The sequence below is a fragment of the Mercenaria mercenaria genome, chromosome 1 (assembly GCF_021730395.1).
Source record: "Mercenaria mercenaria strain notata chromosome 1, MADL_Memer_1, whole genome shotgun sequence".
NCBI lineage: Eukaryota > Metazoa > Mollusca > Bivalvia > Venerida > Veneridae > Mercenaria > Mercenaria mercenaria.
Window position 1 is genome coordinate 52,564,471 of NC_069361.1, and position 25,046 is coordinate 52,589,516.

The 25,046-nt window shown below is 34.5% G+C and overlaps 2 protein-coding genes across 2 annotated transcripts; both read right to left on the reverse strand.

Annotated features, from left to right (window-relative positions):
- Nucleotides 1–457: 457 nt before the first annotated feature.
- On the reverse strand, nt 458–17,604 carry LOC123545604 (EGF domain-specific O-linked N-acetylglucosamine transferase-like). Its single transcript, XM_045331926.2, has 2 exons — nt 17,345–17,604; nt 458–4,268 (listed from the first exon to the last, which is right to left on the reverse strand). The coding sequence occupies exon 2, from the start codon at nt 4,236–4,238 to the stop codon at nt 2,988–2,990; it is 1,251 nt and encodes a 416-aa protein (XP_045187861.1). The 5' UTR covers nt 4,239–4,268; nt 17,345–17,604; the 3' UTR covers nt 458–2,987.
- Nucleotides 17,605–23,447: 5,843 nt separating this feature from the next.
- Nucleotides 23,448–24,581, reverse strand: LOC123522824 (EGF domain-specific O-linked N-acetylglucosamine transferase-like). Its single transcript, XM_045300266.2, has one exon. It carries the CDS (start codon nt 24,579–24,581, stop codon nt 23,448–23,450), a length of 1,134 nt encoding a protein of 377 aa, XP_045156201.2.
- Nucleotides 24,582–25,046: the final 465 nt, after the last annotated feature.

Genomic DNA, 25,046 nt, shown 5'->3' on the forward strand with positions numbered 1-25,046 from the left:
CTTTTTACCTGATATTTTACCAGTTTTTATCGTTTTGCTTTTCCACGGCAATATTTGGTTTGAGTGGCGGCCTTAAAATCCATCTCACTTTCTTCTTGGCCAGTCATCTGTCACTTAATAAAGTCTTTCGTCACGGGCAACAATGCACATGTACATGTTAACCACCTAAACTGCTACATATTGTTTATAGACATGGGTCGTGGACGGTAGCATGCATTTCCACTACCGTCCATGAACAGGCTCAATAAAACCGAGCCTGCAATATTTTCGTTTTTGTTGTGTTGAGCGACCTGTGGAGTTTCCACTTTTTCTATTTTACCGTATGACAATACTAGTGTTTAACATTGATGTTATGTTTAAATCCAGACAAAAGTCCTGTGGAAATGAGAATTTACCCCCGATATTTGATTTAAAGCGTTCTAAAGTGGACGGGAACGACTTTTTTCTAAACCCAAGATCAAAACAAAAATATTTTATTTGCATTTTTAAGTGTTTGACAAACATCTGAACAATCTGTTGTAGCATTAATCAGAAACATGTATATATCATCCAATATCTGAAGATATTCAGGCTGCACAAATCAAATTTATTTGTTGCAAGTAACGTAATAAAATAAATCTTAGAGTATGTTTGAACACCAAACACTTCAAAGCAGCTTTAGAGCTCGAGTACGTATAAATGGAATTAACAAGACGTTCGAACTATAAATGTAGACAATAAAATTGCAAGAAACAGCAAGAGCTCGTCTGTTCGTCTGTTCAAAAGCCTTGCTAATATAAAATAAAGTAATGAAAACATAGACACAGAGCGGCAACAATTTTAGTCGTTGAATTTTCCCCACTTATAATGCTTAATGGTATAACAGATTACACAAGAAAATTGCTAAACTGAGAATAAATAGGCATAACTTTGAGAAAACGTAAAACAGAGTTATAGGATCTGTAATCTTCGTGCCAAATCATCACAGTAAAACGTTTGTAAAGTTTCAATCCATTCTTGCATTAGTTGCTGAGATTCCAGCCTACATACAAAACCAAAACATTCCAAAAGGGGTATAACTTTATAAAAATGCAAACTAGAGTTATGAGAGCTGTGTACTTCACGTCGGATCATCACAGTGGACAAGTGTATGAAGTGTCTGTCAATTCCCATCGGAGGACACTGAGAAACAAGCTTACATATAAACTGTTTTGTCGACAAACGGACATAACTTTGTACAACTGCAAAGTAGAGTTATGGAACCTGTGCACTGCTTTTCAGATAATCACAGATGAACAAGTGTGTTACGTTTCGATCAATTCCCATAAGTGGATACTGCGATACAAGCTTACATACAAAACTTAACCAAGTCGGGGTGCAGACGCCGACACATGGGTGAGTGCAATAGCTCTACCTTTTCTTCGAATAGTGGAGCTAAAATCATAAAGGCAGCTAAAAGAATTAAGGACGTTAAACGCTTTTACTTTCGATATTACGCAATGTATTCAGGAATCTTTAAGAGTTAGGTCCATGTTTCGGAGAAAAAAGTTTGAACATCACCTAATCATAGAAAGAAAGCATTGATTTACATGAAAAATAAACAGCATATAAAACATGTATATTAGTCTACAAAACCATTGTCAATTTACTCATATGTGTATATGTACTGAATTCCGAAAAGGGACTGCATGAAGGAGCCACATTTCTAGACAGTTCAACGCCTTTAAAAACTCGCCATTTTTTAAAAAGCTGTAACAATTACATGTCTTCGTTTTGATGCTTTTGCAACAATGTACCAGTGTTTAAACTTAACATAACTAGATACAACATCGTTTCTGACAGTTGTTTACACTTATTTCTTTACAAATGGCATTCTTTTTTTAAGGGGGAAAACTCCTTTAAAATATTTTAAGTATCCAATTCGATGGGACAGAACAGTAAAACATGTATTGGACAAATGAATTGTTTGTCAAGATGTTGTTCGTTTACTAAGTTTTGTGATATACTGCTAAACCTTAATACACAAATGTGAATGAGAGCACTGGATTGTGACTTCTGCTAAGATGCCGAGTCGATGAATGATAAAACAGCTCTTAACGTTTCACACTTAAATATTAAAGAATGAAGAATTTAAACGTGCCAGATTGATATATTTTCGTATTCTAGTGATCTGCTTGTATAATGGACAAAAATAAAAATACCAGTATAAAATATGAAACAGTATTGTTTTAACATATTTTAAGAATCATTACGGCGCAACTGTGAACTCAGCTGCAAAAACAGAAAAAAAATAAAGAAATATTGTGGGTTTTGGGGGGTTTTTTTTGCCAAAATGTCAATAACATTCTTAATTAAAGTAACGTTATTTATATACACTAAAAGATCTTTCTTTCGTCGCCCAAATTACAGAAAAAAAAAATTCTGCAATATGAATTTCTTTCTGCTACTTCAAGCATGTTTACGAGGTGCATGAAGTGCACTACATCAAAGCTGTTCTACTCATTAAAGTCTTTTAACATTTTTTATTTACTTTTGCAGATCATGTTATGCTATATCCAAACGCAGCTCGCCCGGTTTATCTTGCAAGAGATTCTTTTCCGTGACGATTTGACAGAATACGATTTGTTGGGAAGTTGAAATAGAGCATAGTAGTTTGCGCGAAATCTAGAACACTGCGTAGAAATACTTTTCAGTTAAGACTGTGTGAACGATACTTCCTACAAGTCTTTATATTTCTGTACCAATTTACGCAACAGAGATAAGTTATTATTGTTATCAAACAGTTTGTAAACTCGAAATTATACGTAAAAATTCAGGCCCAACTAATACCACTATCCGGACATACTTAGTAGCATAATACGCAGGTCCTGATAGAATAAATGTGAAAACATCCAACGCGCATCACTGAAATAAGTATACAAAGTTTAAAATTTATCGGTTGTTTTTTTCTGAATCTCCCTAAAAATAGACCAGACAAGTAGTTTTGTTGAACTTTTGAATCACGAAGATTATAAGTTGTGTTTATTACAGGCAAAATGCTTTCGAGCACGTTGGGCAAATTCGTGTATAACACTTGTTGGAACATATGTATAATGGTTGGCAAATTCATTTCTTTTGTCACTATTCTGCCAGTATTCATGTTTGATATTTCTCCATCTGGATATAGAACTAAAGAATCTCTGAACTGTCCAGAAAACAGGATACATTTCCAACACCATGGCATGTTTTGGCAAGAATAAGATTTGTGTAAGAACACAACCATGCATTCCAATCAAAATGTCTGTATTTGAGGTCAAGGACAACTGTTCCGGAAGTGACATTTCCTCCGCAATTAGCGTTTGCACCGTATGGCCCGGAAATTCAGATCTGAGCGTGGCAAGTAACTCGTACTCATTTTTGAACTTTCGTTCTGCGATTCTTTTCTCAGTGCTTACGCCGGGATGCATGTAATAGTCCCGCCTAAGAACTAAAGTTATTGTTAATGTTTTACAGTTAAAAGACTGCTTGCCTTTTATACCAAAATTTTGCAAAACATGATTTGAGAAGTCTTCTATAAATGGCAGTTTAATGAGATCAAAATAGTACATTGGGCTTTCGTGCCCAGGTATATTAAATATGGCTTCCTTAAAATACATTGGACTGTTAAGTTCATCCGCTTTTATCACTTGTTGAAACAGTAACTTCCACTGTTCATCAATGTGAACCACTGGACCGGTGTCCAGTAAAAGAATATTAACACTCTTCATTCTGAAGCTAAAAAGTTTTGACAGTACAAAAATATTGTACCACTGTGTCATGGCATGATAGAAATTATGCGGATATTCCCTATAGACAACTACTGTAATATTCTCATCTTTCAAAATATTTCGTAGATCGTGACCTTTGTTGAAGGTCAAAGATTTAGAATACCGCGATGGAGCATATTTTCCATTAAACCAGTACGTTGAAGGTTTATGCAAAAACATCCACTCGTTACAGGATATTGTAAAAATGTTTTTCTTTGGGTCAAATACAGTTGACTTCAACTTGAAAAAAGTATGGCCGTATCCCGTGTAATGGCCCCCGCAGAAGTTTGTTCTCGTGTTATACCAGTTGGAGACCTCAAGAACTGTCATAGAAAAGCGATCTTTGGATTCATTGTTCGTAAACTGTACCACCATTTCATTGACTAGTAGGGTAAAGCTGAATACCAATCCTACAGAAAAGCCAAGCCACACCTTCAGCAGGCGCTTAATTCCACAACGGCATAACCATTCCATCCTTCAATATAATCTCTCTCCTATCCTGTCCTGAAAAAATGACAAATGCACAGAATGTGTTATAAGAATATATACTGAATTTGTATTTTTACAGTTTCTGAACAGTATGCATGAAATTATGCTTTACTAGATATCCAGGCAACACAATGACAGTCTTGGCTTGCATACTTCTTCGCATGTTTAATCTTTCTTTGATAATACATGGCAATGCGTGTGAAGTTATGGTGGCCAGTAGCGTCCATTCTAAAGCCGTGAGAAATTTTACTGTCAGTTTATAAAAGATCGCTGGGAAGTTTCAAATTCGAAAGATTTTACGTCGAAATTGTATAAACTATCGCTACCAAGAGAAACCCTTCTGTCGTAAAAAGGTCGCGAATTACTGACAAAACCGCGACATTGCAAACATACTCTTACTTTAGGAAGCCAACTGCGGCCATTTTAATCCGCGATATTTTTTATGTATACTTTATGAAAAATCGAGTTTTAACATTAAAGCCTCGCGTTTTTATGCATAGAAACGTCTCTCATAAAATGTTTTTAATCGCGACATTCATGAGACAGTTGTTGAGAAACAAGTCGGGGCTTATTTTTACACTCAATTTTTTGTATTATTTCTACTAAAATTGCAAAATGTCGCGGATTATTTTTTTGTTGTTTTTGTTGTTGTTCCTCGACTTTTTATAGACTGATATGGATAAAATGTAGAGTCAAACCATGGACGCTACCGGCTACCGGAGACAAAATGTTCCTTGCTGTTTATAACTATTATAAAATATCGCGGTTTATATGTTCCTCGCGACATTTTCTACGGTTAAGGAATATATCCAAAAAAATCTAACATTTCATATTTTTATTTACATCTTGCAATATTAATATGTTTGCAGTTGATATTTTAACACACACGTATATACATTTTTACATAACTGATTTTAGATATGCTTTACATTTTTACATGGATGTTTTTAGATATGATTTACGTTATTCATAGTGTTCTTTACATTTTACTTGGATGTTTTTAGGTATGCTTTACATTTTTACATCAATGTTTATGCTTTACAGTTGGCGTTTGCAATATGACTTCTTCTCGGCGATATATGACCATTTTATGTCGATTCGCCGTAAAACCCAACTCACTCACCACTCTACGGTTTTGACAGAAATTCTTGCCCGCGTCCGATAAAATTTCTCGCGGTATTCGGAAAGTTTGGGGAAATAAAAATAAGTCAGTCTACTCGTGTAGTAGACTTGATTTAAAATTTAGTTGATATTACACTCATGTGATACAGTAATGATGTGTTAAACCAGGTGCCAGTAAAACCTACCATGCAGCCCCCTACTGATTATAATCTTTAGGTACAAGATTGTTTTGTAGGACCAGCAGGGGGAGAATATCATATGATCCCATAAATCATTTAAAAGGAGCCGACACACTGGCAATTAATGCCAGTATATTTCATGTCAATAAACATACTGTAATAGTCACACCTGCTAATGATAATGTTACAAAATGTTTGATTACTACAGTGACAAGAGTTATATATATATATATACATTCGCACTATTTTTTTCCATTGCAAAATTTGACGTTCATTTCGTATGAACACCAACAGGAAAGGCGCGAAAGCTACGTCAACGCTGTTAGTGATAACGGGCCGCTGTTTTGACTTAAGCGTAATGTTAGGGTGAACGTTCCTTAGATAAAATTGCAGTTGTTCCGTCTGGTGAATAGAATGGCCGGGAAGCTGATTTTAATGTTAAATGAAACAAAATGTGTGCAATTTATAATATAATCTAATAATTTACAGATGGAAAAGAAATATATGTAAATATAAGAAATGAAACATCTTTTTCGGTGTTCTTTCGAAACGAACGACAGGATAGGATCGGCAAATTCAACATGAGTCGCTATCGCATGAGGAATTCTATGACCTAAGTGAGGCTAGAACCTACATCGGTGAGGGGCAAGTGATTTGAAGACAGTGGTGGCGAAGGGGTGGAGGGAGGGGAGGGGGCATTACAATAAAGTAATAACTTTATTCTCATACAATACATGTCAAATAAAAATCGTTTATTTTCTCTATTTTAAGATTTAAGACCAGATAAACTTATTTGACATATTGATAGTTATTTTGTTAAAAGGTATCATTTTCATTTTTTTGTGTTTTTTTGTTTTGTTTTTTTAAATAAAGGTTGCTATGGAAATGCGTGTTTTTGTATATTTCAAGGGTATTATTCAAAGGAACACTTTATTCTAAGTTAGCTGGTCCTTGCAATTTTGTACCTATGGAAATTAATCAAGAAGGGGCTGCATGGCACGATTTTTAAACCCGGCTTAAATAGTTTTTAGTATGTTTCGGATTCAAACATTCTAACATTTCATATACACCTTGAGGTATGTCTCTGTAAACAAAATTTACCTTTGATCTTATGCAGGAAACTTTCATTTAACTCTTTAACAGTTTAATGTGTAATAAATCCGAGTTATTGAGCAGATTCTTTGTTTGAAGTTACGATGTTATATGATACTTAAATCCGGTGCAATGATTTGACTAGATCTATAATATGTATGTAAACTTGCGAAAGTTGTGAAATTGAAAAATACTTGTGAGCATTCTCAACATCAATATTTCGTCTTAATTGTACGCCGTTTTATTCTTAAATTTCAACATTTGTTCTGCGACCTAGCCGAGCGAACTCACGAGCAGTAAACAGTTTTCAGGGGCCGAAACCCCGGCGAACAGCGGGGTGAGTGCCGGAATCACGATATTGAAAGATGTAATGAAGGGAAGTGAAAAGACTGACGATTGTTTCACATGCTAATTATGCTACTTTCTCTCCTCATCCCCGTATCATTAAACTTATTTATGTTCGTGTAACCGCCAGGCGGGTTCAAGGGGCGAAAAGTTTTGCAGAACTGTGCCAGTCATGTCAGTCTTTACATTACTTTTAGCTTGGTTCAACATTATTGCATTTTCAATGACTATTTATATTTCCACTGACATTACTACCTGTCTTCTTGAGGAGTCACCTATATTCGTTATCGGTGGCGACTATAAATAATGGGGTGGCCAACCCACGCGACATTTCGGTATTGTACACATGGGGAAATCGTTCAATTAAGGTAACATTTTTGCTTATATTTTCGTTACAGTAACTACTACTAACAATACAACGAAAACAGCGACGAAGACAAAACGCCCCATCAGTAAGTTTTATCAAATTAATTTAACAAACTGTGGTTAGAGTTTTGTTATGTTACTCTCATCTCCAGACTGACGAAAATAATGGTCATATTGTTATCAGATGCTTATGTACCATAAAATTATTAACAAACTGGTGGAGCTGGCCAGTTAATATGCAAACGAGGATGGTATGATTTTATTTTGCTATACATCATTAAAGTTTAATTTGAAACCTTGTTCATGCTTCATTATGTCGGGTAATACATGTAATATAAATAATAAAAAATAATATCTGACAAATCATAATTTAATTTTTTAACTTTTGGATTGTGTTTACACTTTCGTGTATAAAATATTCTTCTTTTGTTTTCAAAAATGCATTATTTGATCATGTTTTGTAAGTGTTTTTCATCAGTTAGTTAATAAGAAGTATACTTGTTCAAACTGTTTCAGATAAATTAAAACTTTCATTGCAATATGCTTTGATAGTGGCTGCAAGCAAATCTAATCCTGCTTATAAAATCATTTTTAAACCCAAATACTTCTATTCATATGAGAAAAAACCAAAACAAATCAAACCGTTTGGAGTTCGCGTAAAATCTTCTCTCAATAAAACTGACTTTGGATTCGATGGTATAAAAGAAAATTCAATTCCAGATTGCTCTTATTTTAAATTTAATAAAGCTGACTGGCAGAAATATCAGTCTTTATGCAAAAATGATTTGTCTTTGGAGAATTTCGCCATTTTTTTTATCCTATTGATCGGTTTTCTGTTATTTTATCAGATATTGCAGACAAGTCCATTCCAAAAACGTCAAGAAATAGTAAATCAAAAAAGAAACCATGGTATAATGATGATTGTAAGACCGCTATTCGAAAACGTAGAGCGGCCGTTAAAAAATTAATATTCGTCCGACAAAAGACAATCTGCAATCAGTTAAGTTTCTTAGAGCAAAAGCTCGCAGAACTATAAAACAAGCAAAGAAAAACACCTGGCATTCATATGTTTCTAAACTTAATTCTAGATCATCGGTTAAAAAAGTGTGGGAAATGATTCGTAAAATAAGTGGAAAAGGAAAAACTTCAAATGTTTCTCATCTTAAACAATCTGACCAGACTACTGCATCTACCAAAGAAGACATTGCTAATACTCTTGGTGAAGCTTTTTCAAAAAACTCTTCTTCACATAATTATGACCAAAGATTCCAAAACATTAAATTAACTAAAGAAAGCAAACCTCTGAATTTTGATTCAAATAATGAGGAAGATTATAGTAAACCTTTTTCGATCACAGAGTTACTTGACTCTCTAGACAAATGTCATGATACTGCAGCTGGTTCAGACCAAATACATTATCAACTTTTAAAACACTTACCACAAGAATCATTAGACCTCCTTCAAATCTACAATATTACATGGAAAACTGGTATTTTTCCAGACTCCTGGAGAGAAGCTATTGTTATTCCAATACAAAAACCCGGAAAAGATAGCAGAACCCAAGTAATTATAGACCGACAGCTCTTACTAGTTGTTTATGTAAAACTCTGGAACGTATGATTAATTCTAGACTAGTTTGTTACCTCGAATCGCAAGGATTAATTACAAACTTTCAAAGCGGCTTTCGCAAACAACGCAGCACAACTGAGCATCTTGTTCGACTGGAACATTTTACTCGTGATGCATTTATTAAAAGAGCATCTAGTGTCTGCCTTTTTCGATTTAGAAAAAGCTTATGACACTACATGGAAAAAAATCAAAATTAAAAAAAATTCAATTCCAGATACACCACCATGGACCCTTCATACCCCTACAGTTCTTTTCGATTTGAAAACTGCCTTTAGAAAGTCTGAAACAAACCCTGCAATATTCAAGTCCAAATATCATGAAATCAAATCAACTTACAAGGACTATTTTGCAATTTACACAGACGGTTCAAAAGATGAATCAAAGGTTGGCTGTGCTGCTGTCAGCCTCCTTCATCAATCAAACTTACGTTTGCCAAATAATGCAACAATATTTTCAGCCGATGCCAAAGCTATTGATTTAGCTCTAAATTTTATATCAAAAAATAGTGAAGAAAAATGTATTATCTTTTCCGACTCGCTTTCTGTTTTAAAGTCATTTCATAACCGAAATATGGAAAATCCTTGCATTCAAAACATTCTTCTCAGGGTTCATCAGCTATCTTTAAAAAGTCTATCATATTTTGTGGGATTCCCAGTCATGTTGGTATTCATGGAAACGAGGATGCTGATACTGCAGCAAAGAAATCCCTTTCATTATCACAATCTAATTTGAAATTACCACAAACCGATTTTAGGCCAAATATACACGAATACATTTTATCTAAATGCCAATCGTCATGGAACAATGCTTCATTCAATATACTTCATGATATTAAACCTACTCAGGGGAATGGCGCCAAGCGAACAGATCTGTTCGCAGGGAGGAAGTTGTTCTTTCGCGTTGTCGAATAGGTCATACCCGTTTGACTCATTCTTATCTTTTGAATAAAGAAGATCAACCCGAATGTGTACCATGTCAAACACCGCTAAATATTAAACATGTTTTAATTGGCTGTGTGGACTTTGCTCCACAACGCAGTACATACTATGACGTTCAATTTTTCAAAGAGTTATTTGAAAAAGTTTCAGTCGGAAATGTTTCATCGTTTTTAAAGCAGATAGGAATTTATCAAAAAATCTGAACATCACATATATTTATTCACATCTTTTGCAATATTATTATGTTTGCAGCTGATATTTCAACACATACGTATATACATTTTTACATAAATGATTTTAGATATGCTTTACATTTTTACATATTAAAGATTTTTGATATGCATAAATGGTTTTAGGTATGCTTTACAATTGGCGTTTTCAATAGAACTATGACCATTTTGTGTCGATTCGCCGTAAAACCCAGCATACTCATTCACTCACTCACTCAGATAGATTAAAACTTATTGGAACTTTAAGTTATCCTTCTTGATTTTACGATGAAATGCTAGAGGTTTCAACATGAAAGGAGTAAAATATTAGTAAATATCTAGGAAAGAAAGAACTACAGTTATATGCATAAGTACAATATTAAATTTTCGACGACCATTTTTCGGCGTCGCTGTCTAAGCCAACGTTTGACCTACTTTTAAAAACTGAAAATTGTAAATTCATAATTTTTCAAACAATATAAACAGCGAGACTAGACAGAAATGAATACATGCTTACTGAAATTAATACACTGTTTCACAAAACGGTTCGTTACTTTTCAACAGAGTATTACACAGATATATTGACGTTTATTGGAGAAGCGCAAAAGATTACTATAGACAGGAGGTCTTTATACGGAATACTGGAGTTTTACCTGAATGATGATTAATTTTTAGTACACATCCACATTTTTGTAACTATCAATGTACAGTGTAGTTGATGGTCGTGGCGACCTCGGTTGTTTCAGTTTCTTGCGGATTAACCCTTACCCTGCTGAATTTCTATGATGAACTTGTCCATCTTTCAATTTGGACAGTACCATTAACTTTTAAAAGGAGTGCATACCAAAAAGATACTGAATGATGACGAACAGTGCAGGTCATTATAAGACTGCATGGATGTACAGGCTGATCATGATCTGCATTGGTCGCAAAGGCAGAGTCAATCGTGTTCAGCATGATAAGGGTAAATTCCCAACGCTTGATTAAACTATTGTGTTTGATGTAACGTTGAATCTGTTTGCTGGTTATCTACCGAAAATTGTCAGAAATGCAGTATTAATTTAAAACTGCAACGTTTGTAAAATTGTCATAATTGTGTCAAGAAGGAATGCATTTATTATGTAAACAATGCGCTCGGGACACTGTTCCTGCCTGTACTACATTAAATCTGCACTAATGTTTGTTTAATTGGTTCAATGTTATATTTACAGCATATCATTTCATCATTTTTACATATTTTTTTTTTACTGGATCGGCATACTTAAGCCAAGATAATGTTCAGATAAAATAACTAAATATTGATAGCCTTCTTTTTACAATTTGTTTAAAACAGGTTATCAACCTAACTCTTTTCTTATCTGTTACAAAAGGTCTTGCGCTGACAAAACTGAATTTTAATATTTCTCTTTTCTCTGTTTTTAATTTTTTCAAAAGAACATAAACTTCTGTGTGAAAAAATGAAGGTAAATCATGTTCTACACAATAAAATAAGTTTCATCATTTATTGTTGATACTGTTTAAAGCACAGTTTCTTTTATATGTTTAATTAAAAACTTTCCTTACTACGATTTTAGAAATAAGAAAAACGTCTGCCAGAAATTTTCAAAGCTTTTCTCAACCACTTGGCTCAAATGTTTTTTGGTTTTTTTTTTGTTGTTTTTTTTCACGGACCAAATATGTAGGTAATGTGAACACTGGGATTTGGATAAAGTGTGACAGACGCGTTGTCCCGAAGAAGCACTCATTTTTCTGCCTTCGACGCTTTTTATCTGACAAAAAAGGTAAAAGCCAAAAGGTTACGCTTTTTAACTTATAGAAAAATGATATAATGATATAAATGTTACATTAATCGATGTTTCCCATGTGTAAGATAGCAAAAAATCAGATGGGTTGTCCACCTTGAATAAGCTTACAAACAAACAAAATGCATAGAAAGGAATTGGATATAAAATATTTGACTCGTCACACAGTCGATGCAATTTACGGTGAACTTATTTGGTTGTAAATTACAAAATGAAAGTAATGGTTTTGACCATGGAAAAACTTCAAGATGATTTTCTGTATTTAAGTTTTCATGATGGAGCGGAACATTTTGCCCAATGAGCTGAATATAGCTTTGCCAAGCGTGTCGCCATTTTGAGATCACGTGGTTTTTCCATCGTCATGTGATTTGCTTAGAGACAGCGGAGGTTGCGTGGGTCTATGTAAACTGATACGTACTGATATACATTACTTTGGTAGATTCATTTTGTATACGCACGCACCCCTAATATGAAATTAGGTGCTACCCAAAAGGCAGAGCTCCCTTGAAAAATCACCAGTGCCCCCAAAAAATAAAGAAGTGGTGTTATTGCAATGGCAATATCTCGAATTACGGATCCGTTTTAGGAAGTTTATTTTCTATTATTACAATTAACTGTATTAATGATAATCCATAATTTCTGAACGCAATACATGATGTATAAGCTTGTTACGTCTTAGACTGCATTTAAATTAAATCTCGACATTTGAAAACTTGAAATATATTCTAAACAAAAGAAAGGACGGTATAGATATACATCCACACCAAGACGAGAAAACGTATTTGAATAGTTTCTTTTATTCATATTGAAACATACTGTATCAACAGTTTTACATAAATTATTATCATAAATGCTTCAAATTTAAAACCTTGGCCTATCACTTTTTTTAACCTAACAGAATCTCATTAGGCCTATAACCTAATTAAAGAAATTGTGTCCTTTTTTCGGGGGGTTGGTGGGGGGGGGGGGGGGGGGGCGGGGGGGATGTTTGGAAATGTTCCGATTCCAAAGTTTATAGACGTCAGAATTTACGTAATCTTGGGATCATAGACAATGACTAATGTACACATACCGAGTTCAGGCCTAATACATTGTATAAACAAATACATTTTATCTAAATGGCAATCGTCATGGAACGATACTTCATTCAATAAACTTCATGATAATTATCAAATCTACTCTAGGGGAATGGCACCAAGGTAACAGATCTGTTCGCAGGGAGGAAGTTGTTCTTTCGCGCTGTCGAATAGGTCATACCCGTTTGACTCATTCTTATCTTTTGAATAAAGAAGATCAACCCGAATGTGTACCATGTTAAACACCGCTAACTATTAAACATATTCTAATCGACTGTGTTGATTTTGCTACACAACGCAGTACATATTATGACGTTCAATCTTTGGAAGAGTTATCTGAAAAAGTTTCAGTCGGAAATATTGTATCATTTTTAAAGCAGATAGGAATATATAAAAAAAATCTAACATTTCGTATTTTTATTTACATCTTGCAATATTATTGTTTGCAACTGATATTTTAACACATACGTATATACATTTTTACATAACTGATTTTAGATATGCTTTACATTTTTACATGGATGTTTTTAGATATGTTTTACATTATTCATAGTGTTCTTTACATTTTTACATGGATGTTTTTAGGTATGCTTTACATTTTTACATCAATGTTTATGCTTTACAAATGGCGTTTGCAATATGGCTTCTTCTCGGTGATATATGACCATTTTGTGCCGATTCGCCGTAAAATCCAACTCACTCTTTTTAAACGTCATTATTGTCAAATTACTTTCTTTTTTGAAGGAAGAATGGGACCAAATTTCGGCAAAAAAATCTGCTATAGTAGACGTCTGGTATGGGAGAATGGCAAACAACCATTTACATGTACAATGTTTGTTTTAAATTCGGAAGACAAACCATTTTTAAAAGTTACTTATTAGAATTTTAGTCAGAGAAAAACACTGTTCGACGAAATTTTCGAAAAAGCCTGTTTAACTTACTGAACTGCTAACAGTCTAGGGCGGTGTTGAACCGTAAAAGTGCAAGAAACTACAAATTATACTTTAGTTAAACTCATTCCAGGAAGGGGATCGGAACCCACCCATCCCGGACCCCCGCAGAAGCCGGCCATGCAAATATATCAAGTTTACTCTGTGTTTATGAAATAAATGTATTGTTATAGATAATCCCGTCATTGCGTTTCGGCTCTCCGCAAATTACAGCCTAGGCCTTCATGACGAAGAATGAAATGCTAATGTATGTCACCAGAACACCGTTACGCAAGTGTTGCACCGATAAAAATGTATAGTGATGTTTTATACTCGATGTTATTCCAAAAAAATGTATATACAGGGGATTACCAATGTTTGAGTTTCATATATACGTGCGCATATTGTCTCTTAGGAAAGAAACAGACAGTCCATAAAATAAATTTAGCAGCGTATTTTATTATCATGACGTCACTGTTTGAAACGGCGCGATGACCAGCGGTATGACAAAGAAATTTCAAAGAAAGAATTTTCAAAGGGTAATAGCGGTAGTGGTTGTGGTTGTGATGGTGGTAGTGGTGTTGGTAGTAGCAGAAGTGGTGGTGGTAGTTAGCAGAAGTGGTGGTAGTGATGATGGTAGTAGTAGTGGTGGTAGTAGTTACTTCCTGCTTTGTTAAGCAACAGACAAATCTTTGACAAATATATGAAAAAGCAATTACCGAAATACAATTACGGAGATATTAGTATATGTATATTCATAATAAAATTGTGGAAGCCATATTAAAAACAGAGTACGACCCTTTTACATAAAGCCCCGAAAAATAATTCAATCCTTCTAATTCCGCGTAAACATGTTTTCGCACCGTCTTATTTTTCATTTCTAGTTGTTTTGCTTTCCACGTCAGAAATTTTGAAAACAACTGGTTTTATATAACCGTTTTGTCAATGAAATTGAATATTACCATCGTCCTTGACTTGCGTTAATGTCCCTTTAATAATTTTAAAAATGTTCGAAAAGTAAGAACATGGGTCCGGTCGTTAATCTACTGTCTTGTACGGGTAATCTCAATTTATATTGAATGTTTGTCAAGTACTAGTATCCCGTTTCGTTTATTCATTTTTCATATTATTGGCAGATTTGGTTTTCCATTAATGTTCATTCTAATACCAATTTTCCTGTATCAATGCTGGAAGTTATTGAACAAATCACTGTTGTTGTTTTTTATTGACGTTATGAACACAGTCGTTCCTTTCTTCAGTTACTTCAACTATCGGGCTGATTTACTGATATAATCAAAAGGCCGGTTTTTAAACCTAAATATTTTACGGAAGTTCATAACTTTTTACTTAAGTTCCGCTGTGACAAGTGTGCGTTTTTATCACGAGAGTTCTAACGGTAATACCGCGTGGTCTCATTCTTAAGAGTTAGTATCTCGAGGCTACGAGATACTATCACGTTAGAACGAGACCCAGTTGGAACCTGATACTTTCCCGTGACCAGTATGGAGCTTTAAAAATATACGTTAAAGGTAGCGCTAACATATGTATGAACTATAGTTTATATGCTGGGTTTAACGTCGCTTCGACATAATTGGTGGTCATATGGCGACTTTCCAGCTTTGATGGCGGAGAAAGACCTTAAGAGCCCCTCCGTGCATTATTGCATTACATCATTACAGGTGGATACCTGGGTAGAACTTCCGGCCTTCCGTTAGCCGGCTGGATGACTTTCTCAAATGAAAGTCTCAACGCCCCGAGTAAGGCTTGAACACACATACGTGTGTGTGTGTGTGTGTGAGGGGGGGAGGGCAAGTGATCAGAAGTCAGCAAACCTAACCTCTCGGCTATGTAAAAATAGTTTAATCTTGTTTACAATTTAATACGGTCATGAAATGAAAGTAGATTTCAAAATTTCCAAAAAAGAGACATAATCATAAAGGCATTCCCATTAACATACTCATCAAAGTCTACATAGAATAAATCCTGAAATTCTGATTTATATATCTATAGTGATAAATGATTCTTGATACAATGCGCTATGTTGATTGCCAAATGCTAATGCCATATCCTGAGTTTCAAATGCTAAATTGCAAACCCGTAATGTTTGACGTAAATTTCCAAACAAAAAATGCATGAAGACTTAAAATGTCTAGCTTTTAAAAAGTACATATAACAGGCAGGTAACATGACATATCGTATTCTATCAGTCTGATAAGAAGCACGTTAAAAATATCATACAACCGAAACCGGAATGTGGTTTGGTTTAACGTTTTAAAAAGAGACAGAGTATCAAAAAAGCACTTCACATTCTGATATCCTTAAAAACGAAGACCTTGTTATACTATTTAGGGTTTAACGGCTCGCATTTTGCGTTTAACAAATAGTATTTTTAAAGCAAGTAAATTTTGTTTTTCGTATATGACAACCAATACTCAAAATAAGCATTTTTTTTGTTTTTAAAGTATTGAATTGTCCTTGTCAAACTTCGGTTAAATACTAAAATCGAAAAAGAGTTAACAGATTTTAAAAGTTTTCACAATGTGTATTATTCTATTATCATGAATTGTATGCAACATGATAGGCAAGCTTTAAATTGAATTAAATGTAGTGCAGTGTTTTATTGTATTGAAATATTCGTAACTTTTCAGCAGATTTTTATAACTTCCATTCATTATATATGGATTTCCCGAGCTCTGATACCTCTTGAATTCGAATCACTTGTGTCTCAACCTGATGGATTCAAGCGCTGCTCGTGTTGTCATGTGAGAAAACCATCTAGCTAGCTTGCGGAAATGGGTGTGGTTCTACCTAGGTTCTTGTCCGCACTTTAAATAATACTTTGAGGCAAGTCAGGGGGTTTCTGAATTATTAATTTTGGAGAGTCGAAAAATTATATAAACCGTTTATATGTTACTCTAGTTTTTTTGTTTTTTTTTTAAATCATATTGCCAGAATGAAGGATCCGACTGGCCGGTATATTAACCCTTACCCTGCTAAATTTTAATAACGAGCTTGTCCATCATTTAATTTGGACAGTACCATTAACTGTTAAAAGGGGTGCATACCGAAAAAAAAATACTGACTGAATGGCGAATAGAGCAGGATGATCATGACCTACACTGGTCGCAAAGGCAGAATCAGTCGTGTCCAGCATGATAAGGGTTAAGACAATGTCTTAGTTTCTTACAAAAACACTTATAATTTTGAATTTTTCTTTCAAAAGTGTAAATGTCAGTTTATTCCTTTGCCATAACATACATATATGTCCCCAAGAGAAAACAGCAATGCATGAAAATGTCTGTCCGACATTAAATACATTTCTATATACAAAATATAGCATATTTCAACTGTGTTATTTTAGTTTCATTAATTTATTAATTTCAAATATATAAAAAAATTCTTACCAGTATGCAAATTTTTGTCAGGTCGAGCGATATAATTCCCAATATTCCTGTATTTTCATTTTAACATTTATTAAGAGTTTTTGTATATTGTATATCCGCAGTTTTTCGCTCTCGCCAGATTAAATATAATCAAATATTCGAGCGCGCTGTAAACAAACTTACAAGTCCAATTTTTGTTTAATATTTCACTAAAGCTTTAAAACAACTATTTGAAGAATAAAGGGATCCTACTGCGTCAAGTGTAAATATGCTATGCGCATGATCTCTGTTATCCGCTAGACTTAATACGTGATTTCATATCAGATCAAACATAATTGCACAATGGCTGTTCATTATATTGTCGTTCGTTAGGGCTAGCGTTGCCTCGTCCCATCGCCTAGGCGGTACATGACCATCGCCTAGCTGCTACAATACCATCGCCTGGTCGGTACATGACCATCGCCTAGCTGGTAAATTAGTAAATGTGACAGAGTGATGATGCGATGCGACAGAGCGATAATGCGATGCGACAGAGCGATAATGCGATGCAAAAACACGAAAACAATATGCGGAGACGTAATATCAACTGGCATCGTATTTCTGTATATTTGCAATGTTACATCTCAACCCATTCACCCCTCCCCAAACACACACTCCTCTCTGCCTTGTGTCACTCGGTAATTAAGACAGCTCCAAGTGCTGTTAATTGTGTAAGTTGCGCTCAGGAATAATGAACAGTTTGACGTCTTTTTCTCTCAGATTTTAAATGAAAATATTTGAAAGATTAAATATTTATATAAATAGTTTCCAAAAAGTTAGACTTTTAACCTTTATGACATAATAACTATGCGGTTGCGATTTATTTAAGACTTAAGATAATTGTTATGTTAAAACAGGTATAGGACTTCCTGTAAATTTATGAATAACGTTGTTATTTTCATTTTAATTATCCATTATAGGGCTGTAGCTTTGCCATGGAACATGCATATATGAAAGATGTTTAATAGCACTTTAGAGCGAGACTCGGTGAACACACTTCCCCCAAAGAAGTGTCAAGACCACAGTTTTTAAAGTAAGAAAGATAGTTACTAATTTCCTAATTGAATTTTCGAATTCTTATTGTACAACGTATCTTTTCAGTTCTTATTGTAAAAGACATTCAAATTCCTGACAGTCACCACAAAATACATAGACCTACTTAAATTGGTCTACTTCGTAGGTATACTACAATATTATTATATACCTGTATAAATTCTGTAACAAAATCAGCTTGTATTTCACAATTTGATATGAACAGGCAGAAAAAAATTAGTATTGTTAATATGCATGACCTGACACAGTTCTATAAATAGTGCACATAAAAATTTCACTTAGTTTTATTTCAATATCGATAAACATTGATTATTTCGTTCAATAACAAAACAACAAACAAAAAGGTAGAGGTGTTGTCCGTAAGTATTGACCTGGCACTCATGAATATTCCGTACATTTCCGTAAATTAATTTTCGGTGTCCGAACATAATAGCAATCTGGCAAAAATCCACTCGAACCGAATACAGCATCCCAGATCGAGCTACTGTTATAATAACCCTATTTTCCGTCCCCGGTCTGAAGCATTTATAAGTTAATCTGTGGGACATTCATTTGAACAAGACGAAATACTAGTGTCCGCAAGTATTGACCAGGCACTCGTTAATCTTCGCCGCTATTTTTTCGACGCTGGCGAAGTGCTAAGGTGTCTGACTTCCAAACTCGAAATCACCTTAGATCATTTTTTAATACAATGTAATGTAATGTTATCGATACCCGTTTATTTTAATATTAATTTATTTTATGTATCATATTTCATGAATTTTCTCTTGTAGTATTTATTTTCAGGAAAGCTGGTGACCAGTAATTTGTCATTTTATCTAACTTAAAGATACTTTTTAACAAATGTGATAACCTTTAATAAATGAACCATAGATATCACGATACGTTTGAGATCAAATAAATGGGAAGTTTACATATAAAATTTTGGGGAAAAAAGATGTGGTCAGATGTAGGAATCGAACCACAACCCTGATAATGGCAGCTAAACGCTTTGTCCGTACAGCTACCTGCACATGCGACAATATAAGAATTATATTTATGTAATAGGTGTATCGCTATTTATGTTCGGAAACTGAAAATTAATTTACGGAAATATACGAAATATTCATCAGTGCACGGATAACTTGGTGTTTACAAACATGACTATAGACAAGAATGAAGCAGGGAATTTAACATTTTTAACATGTTAAGATCTAAATATTTCTAGGTTTAGTACCAATTACAAATTAGCTCAGTGGTAAAGCATATTGTCCATGTTAAACAGATCTTTTGCCGTGTGGGTTCGAAACTCAGCATCGACATTTAATTTTTATTTCATTTTTGCACAAATTTAGATTCCTTCATGTGCTCTGTGGCAGCACGACAGAGAAATATCTAAAACCGATATGGCAGATTAGAAAGGTTTAGCATTATATCAAAGATGATATCAACTAAATTAAATACATGCTCTTAAGCGAATAATAAACATAAAATTAAGTTATATAAAGATACATGAATGCAAATACAAACCATCAAAGAAAGAAACGAAAATTTGGGAACAAAAAAAAAAAATGAAAACGAATAGAAAAAAAAATATTTGAAAAAAAAAATCCTCATAAGGATTTGAACTCACAAAACGAGTTACTTATATCCATTTGTTATCTGCATTTTGCCCGACTGAGCTATGGTTCAGTATACTAACTGGCAGTGGATAGTTAAATTGAAATTAATACTAATGTTTACTTGTCAAGTAATGTGCAAGCATTATGAATTGTTATTTTATCAGTTATCATGAAACGGACTCGTCCTCACGTTTCGTCGGGAATCACGTTATCATTGGGGATTAGTATCTATGGAAAACTTTATGGTTTATCAATATGGAAATGATAAATGGAAATGATAAATGAATCATTCAAAACGTTGGTGCAGTATGAGGCCCGATTGCTTAATTTACAAAAGTTTGCTGGCCAAACTCGTCTTCTAGACTCCTACACGACTCTTGTACGATTCCTTATACACGACAATCATCTCAATTGTTACACAATCTCTATACTTACAGCATTTTTTTCTAATGGAAGGCCATTTACCGGTGTGTGTGGTAAGGGAGGTGGGGGCGAGAGCGAGGGGCGGGGGTCGGGGAATCGAGTGCAATCGGGAGACATTCGAACTAATCTGGACAACAGATCGCATCGATCGATTGGGTATTTCGTACAGCAATCGAGTATCGTTCTTGCAACCTTTACTCGATCAGGGCAATTTCTAAACGATCAAGAGTCGATTGATTCATGATCGTTTCACAATTTCGGTGGCAGGGGAGCGGTTTCGTAGTTTGGCCCCGGTCGATTTTCTGTATAAACAGGACAGGGTAGATATAAAGGCATATCTATCTTACTGGTTATTTATCATTATTAATTCTTTAATATATCTGGGGAATGAGGAACGGTTAATGATTTTACATGGCGGGTGTTTTAAAATTCCTAGCTCCGTACTTCCGGTTGAGGCTAAAACATAAACATCAGAACAAAAAGTCGACCAGACGCTCGGCTGTTATCCATCCGCATTTTTTCAAGTGAAAATTAGGGAAAAAAAGTGCTGGTTGGGAGACACATTCCACACCACCTGGGTATGCATCTATGTTCGCACTATACATATATGCTACGAAATTGGATTTAAAAATACAAAATGGATGAATGGCAGAGTTCAAAGTGAGGCCCGGTTAGGCTAATTTTGGTCTATAAAATTTGGGTGATTTGGCCAATTTTCACTACATCTGGCATGGAAAGCGACAGGTGCATAGGACCGGAGAGTCGTCTTTATGTAGTCTATAGTATCTGCAATAGTCCATAGTAGTTTCAAAGAAAAATAAGCAAAAACGAGATTTCTATGGATATTTCAACACTGGTACCCACACGTCAATGTGGAATTCGCAAATCTGCACTCCCCTGCCACCTTAATTCTTCACGAACCTTGCTAAATCATCGCTACTCGATTCTTTTTTAAAAGTCCGAGCATTGTCGATCAAACTAGACGTATAACGGTCATTCCGACCTCTTGTCGATCGAGTTCGATCAGTTACCTTACCGTTTTAGCGTGCTTATGAAAACAAAAGTCCAACGTATACATCACATATTATGTATGATACACGTTTCATGCGCGAGCAAATTTCGATCGAATATATCACACGTGTTATACTTTCGCTCTATGACATATACGGCTCAATATGTAACTATTGCCTCATTACTGTTCCATACTCGAACATTGACCCTGAGATTTTTGAGTAAACAGACTCAGGATATTCGTTTGTTTCAATGATCATCGCAATATCATTCATCTTGTAAACATCAGATGCAACGTTCACGAGACTCAGTGAAAGATATTTCGAACTTTCAATGAAACAATTTTTCTTTTTTATTTTATGACTAGATCTAATACCTTTTCAATAGGTTTAATCAAATTCACGCCGCAACGTCACGCGCAGTGAGTAAAAATAGACAAAATCATGACGTCACAGTGTTAATATGGTAAAAATGATGATTTTAAATTTCCTTTGCATATTGTTTTCTCTTTTTGTTATTTATACTCTTATATAACTTTCTTTATATAGAGCTATATTTTGGATACAATTTAATTATTATCTATAATTCTATATTCTTCCGCGTTCAAGTGTACAGCCCCGTATGTTTGAAATTGTGAGTTATAAATAAAGTCCGCTGTTATATTTCAATAAACTACTAAATATTATGAAATAAAATTTATTATCACATGTTCGGCGTCGCAAGAGTTAAATAAAGCCATTACATAGAATTGATAATACACTAGTTTAACAAAGGAGAGCCTCGCATTTTATTATCTTATTCAACTCATTTAATAAAGACACTCTTGCAGTTATTACAATATCCTCTATTCTATGAAAAGGCATGACTGTGTTATACAGATAAGGCATGGATTATTTTTAAAGCCATCTTATTTTATCTAAAAAAGGAGGTCTACCTTGAATGTGTTGAGTTTTTCTAAAAGTCTTTTTTATTTTACATCTTCCTTTAAGTTTGTAACAATTTCTTGCCACCAGGGTAGATTTAAATTAACTGAACCGTAGCAGTTTATTGTATTTCAAAGAATAATTTCCGAAAGAAAAGCTATTAATAAAAAAAATCCCCCTAAAAATTTACCAACCTTCCTATTCTATATTTTAGGATGTTACCGGAAACAAACAATCTCTTTTAGGCCTAAAGCAAAAATGTATGTCACAGTTCTGATTTGTGATATTTTCGGCCGAATTTGTAACAAATGCACGAGGAATTCGCACGAATTCTTTACACGTGTGAAGAATTCGTTTCTTGTTACTTATGAAATATGGCGTGTTTTCCACAAATACAAACGGACTGACAAATGAAAATTCTTAAGGAGAAGCATTCTGTAAGACATGTATTTTATTCTTATCATGTTAACTTTTTTTTTTGTTGTAATTGAACAAATCTATGTTAGTACTTGTGAAAAAAATATGTTTAAACTAACTAAAACTAATACTCCTAGTAGCGATTCTCTTCTCTAGTGCTCGTTAATCACTGCCAAATCCATGAAAATCAGATAACACTTTGAACAAATTTAAATAACTTATTTTCTATTTCACTTTTCGTTTCATTTCACCCGCATTAAACTTAAATCTCTGAAAAATACTCATTTCAATAACTAAATCTGATATCAAATGATGACGAAAACAATTTATCAAAATGATAAAAATATTTGAGGGGGCAGAACACTCGATCCTCACTGTAAAGGATCGACTGCATGCGTGCAAACAGTTTGTAAACTCGAAATTATACGTAAAGAATCAGGCCCAGCGGAAGTTTTTCGGTAAGGCCACTATCCGAAAATACTTAGTAGCATAATACGCAAGTCCTGGTAGAATAAATGTAAAAACTTCCAACGCAGAGCACTGAAATATGAATACAAATTTTAAAATTTATCGTCTGTTGTTCTTTCTGAATCTCCCTAAAACAGACCAGAAAACTATTTTTGTAGAACTTTTGAATCATGAAGATTGTAAGTTATGTTAATTACATACAAAGTGTTTTCGAGCACGTTGGGCAAATTCATCTATAACACTTGTTGGAACATAAGTATAATGGTTGGCAAATTCATATCTGTTCTCACTATTCTGCCAGTATTCATGGTTGATATTTCTCCATCTGGATATAGAACTAAAGAATCTCTGAACATTCCAAAAGACAGGATATATTTCCAACACCATGGCGTGTTTTGGCAAGAATAAGATTTGTGTAAGAACACAACCATGCATTCCAATCAAAATGTCTGTATTTGAGGTCAAGGACAACTGTTTCGGAAGTGACATTTCCTCCGCAATTAGCGTTTGCACCGTATGACCCGGAAATTCTGATCTGAGCGTGGCAAGTAACTCGTCCTCATTTTTGAACTTCCGTTCTGCGATTCTTTTCTCGGAACTTACGCCGGGATGCATGTAATAGTCCCGCCTAAGAACTAAAGTTATTGTTATTTTTTTACAGTTAAAAGACTGCTTGCCTTTTATACCAAAAGTTTGCAAAACATAATTTGAAAAGTCATCTATGAATGGTAGTTTTACGAGATCAAAATAGAACATTGGGCTTTCATGCCCAGGTATATTAAATATGGCCTCCTTAAAATAAATTGGAGTGTCAATTTCATCCGCTTTTGTCACTTGTTGAAACAGTAACTTCCATTGTTCATCAATGTGAACCACTGGGCCGGTGTCCAATAAGAGAATATTAACTTTCTTCATGCTGAAGCTAAAAAGATTTGACAGTACGAAAATATTGTACCACTGTGTCATGGCGTGATAGAAATTATGCGGATATTCTCTGTAGACAACTATTGTAATATTCTCATCTTTTAAAATATTACGTAGGTCGTGACCTTTATTGAAGGTCAAAGATTTAGAATACCTCGCCGGTGCATATTTTCCATTAAACCAGTACGTATACGGTCTATGTAAAAACATCCATTCGTTACACGGTATTGTGAAAACGTTTTTCTTTGGGTCAAATATGGTGGACTTCAACTTGAAAAAGGTATGGCCGTATCCCGTGTAATGGCCCCCACAGAAGTTTGTATTCGAGTTATACCAGTTGGAGACCTCCAGAGCTGTCGTAGAAAATCGATGTTTAGAACCAGTAAACTGTATCGCCATTTCATTGACTAGTAGGGTAAAGCTGAATACCAAGCCTATAGAAAAGCCAAGCCACACCTTCAGCAGGCGCTTAATTCCGCAACGGCGTATATTTACGCTAGTTATTTAACTTAAATTGATCCAACAACAAATTAAATTTGTTACCACTTTCAGTAGAGTAAATACGGCAATAAAACATTGACCCGGTCAATCCATTACGATTCGATGCGTGAATTTGTTGCGCATAATTAGAGCAATGGGGTTTATTTTCACATATTAACCATGCATTAGAAGGTGACGATAATATTTAGTTGTTTACATGTAAATTTGCTGATATATGTCTATCTGGACTGAATGTACATATGTTATGTTCTGCAAGAATGGAGGAAATAAAAGAATCAATCAATCATCCTCGGGTTTAGTAATATGTAATCCACGGAACGCGTTCAGTCAGAGAGTCGCCTCAATTAGGAAAGAACAGTTTAA

Excerpts from the sequence above, each read along its gene's own strand:
- LOC123545604 (XM_045331926.2), bottom strand. The coding sequence starts at position 4,238 with ATGGAATGGTTATGCCGTTGTGGAATTAAGCGCCTGCTGAAGGTGTGG.
- LOC123522824 (XM_045300266.2), bottom strand. The coding sequence starts at position 24,581 with ATGGCGATACAGTTTACTGGTTCTAAACATCGATTTTCTACGACAGCT.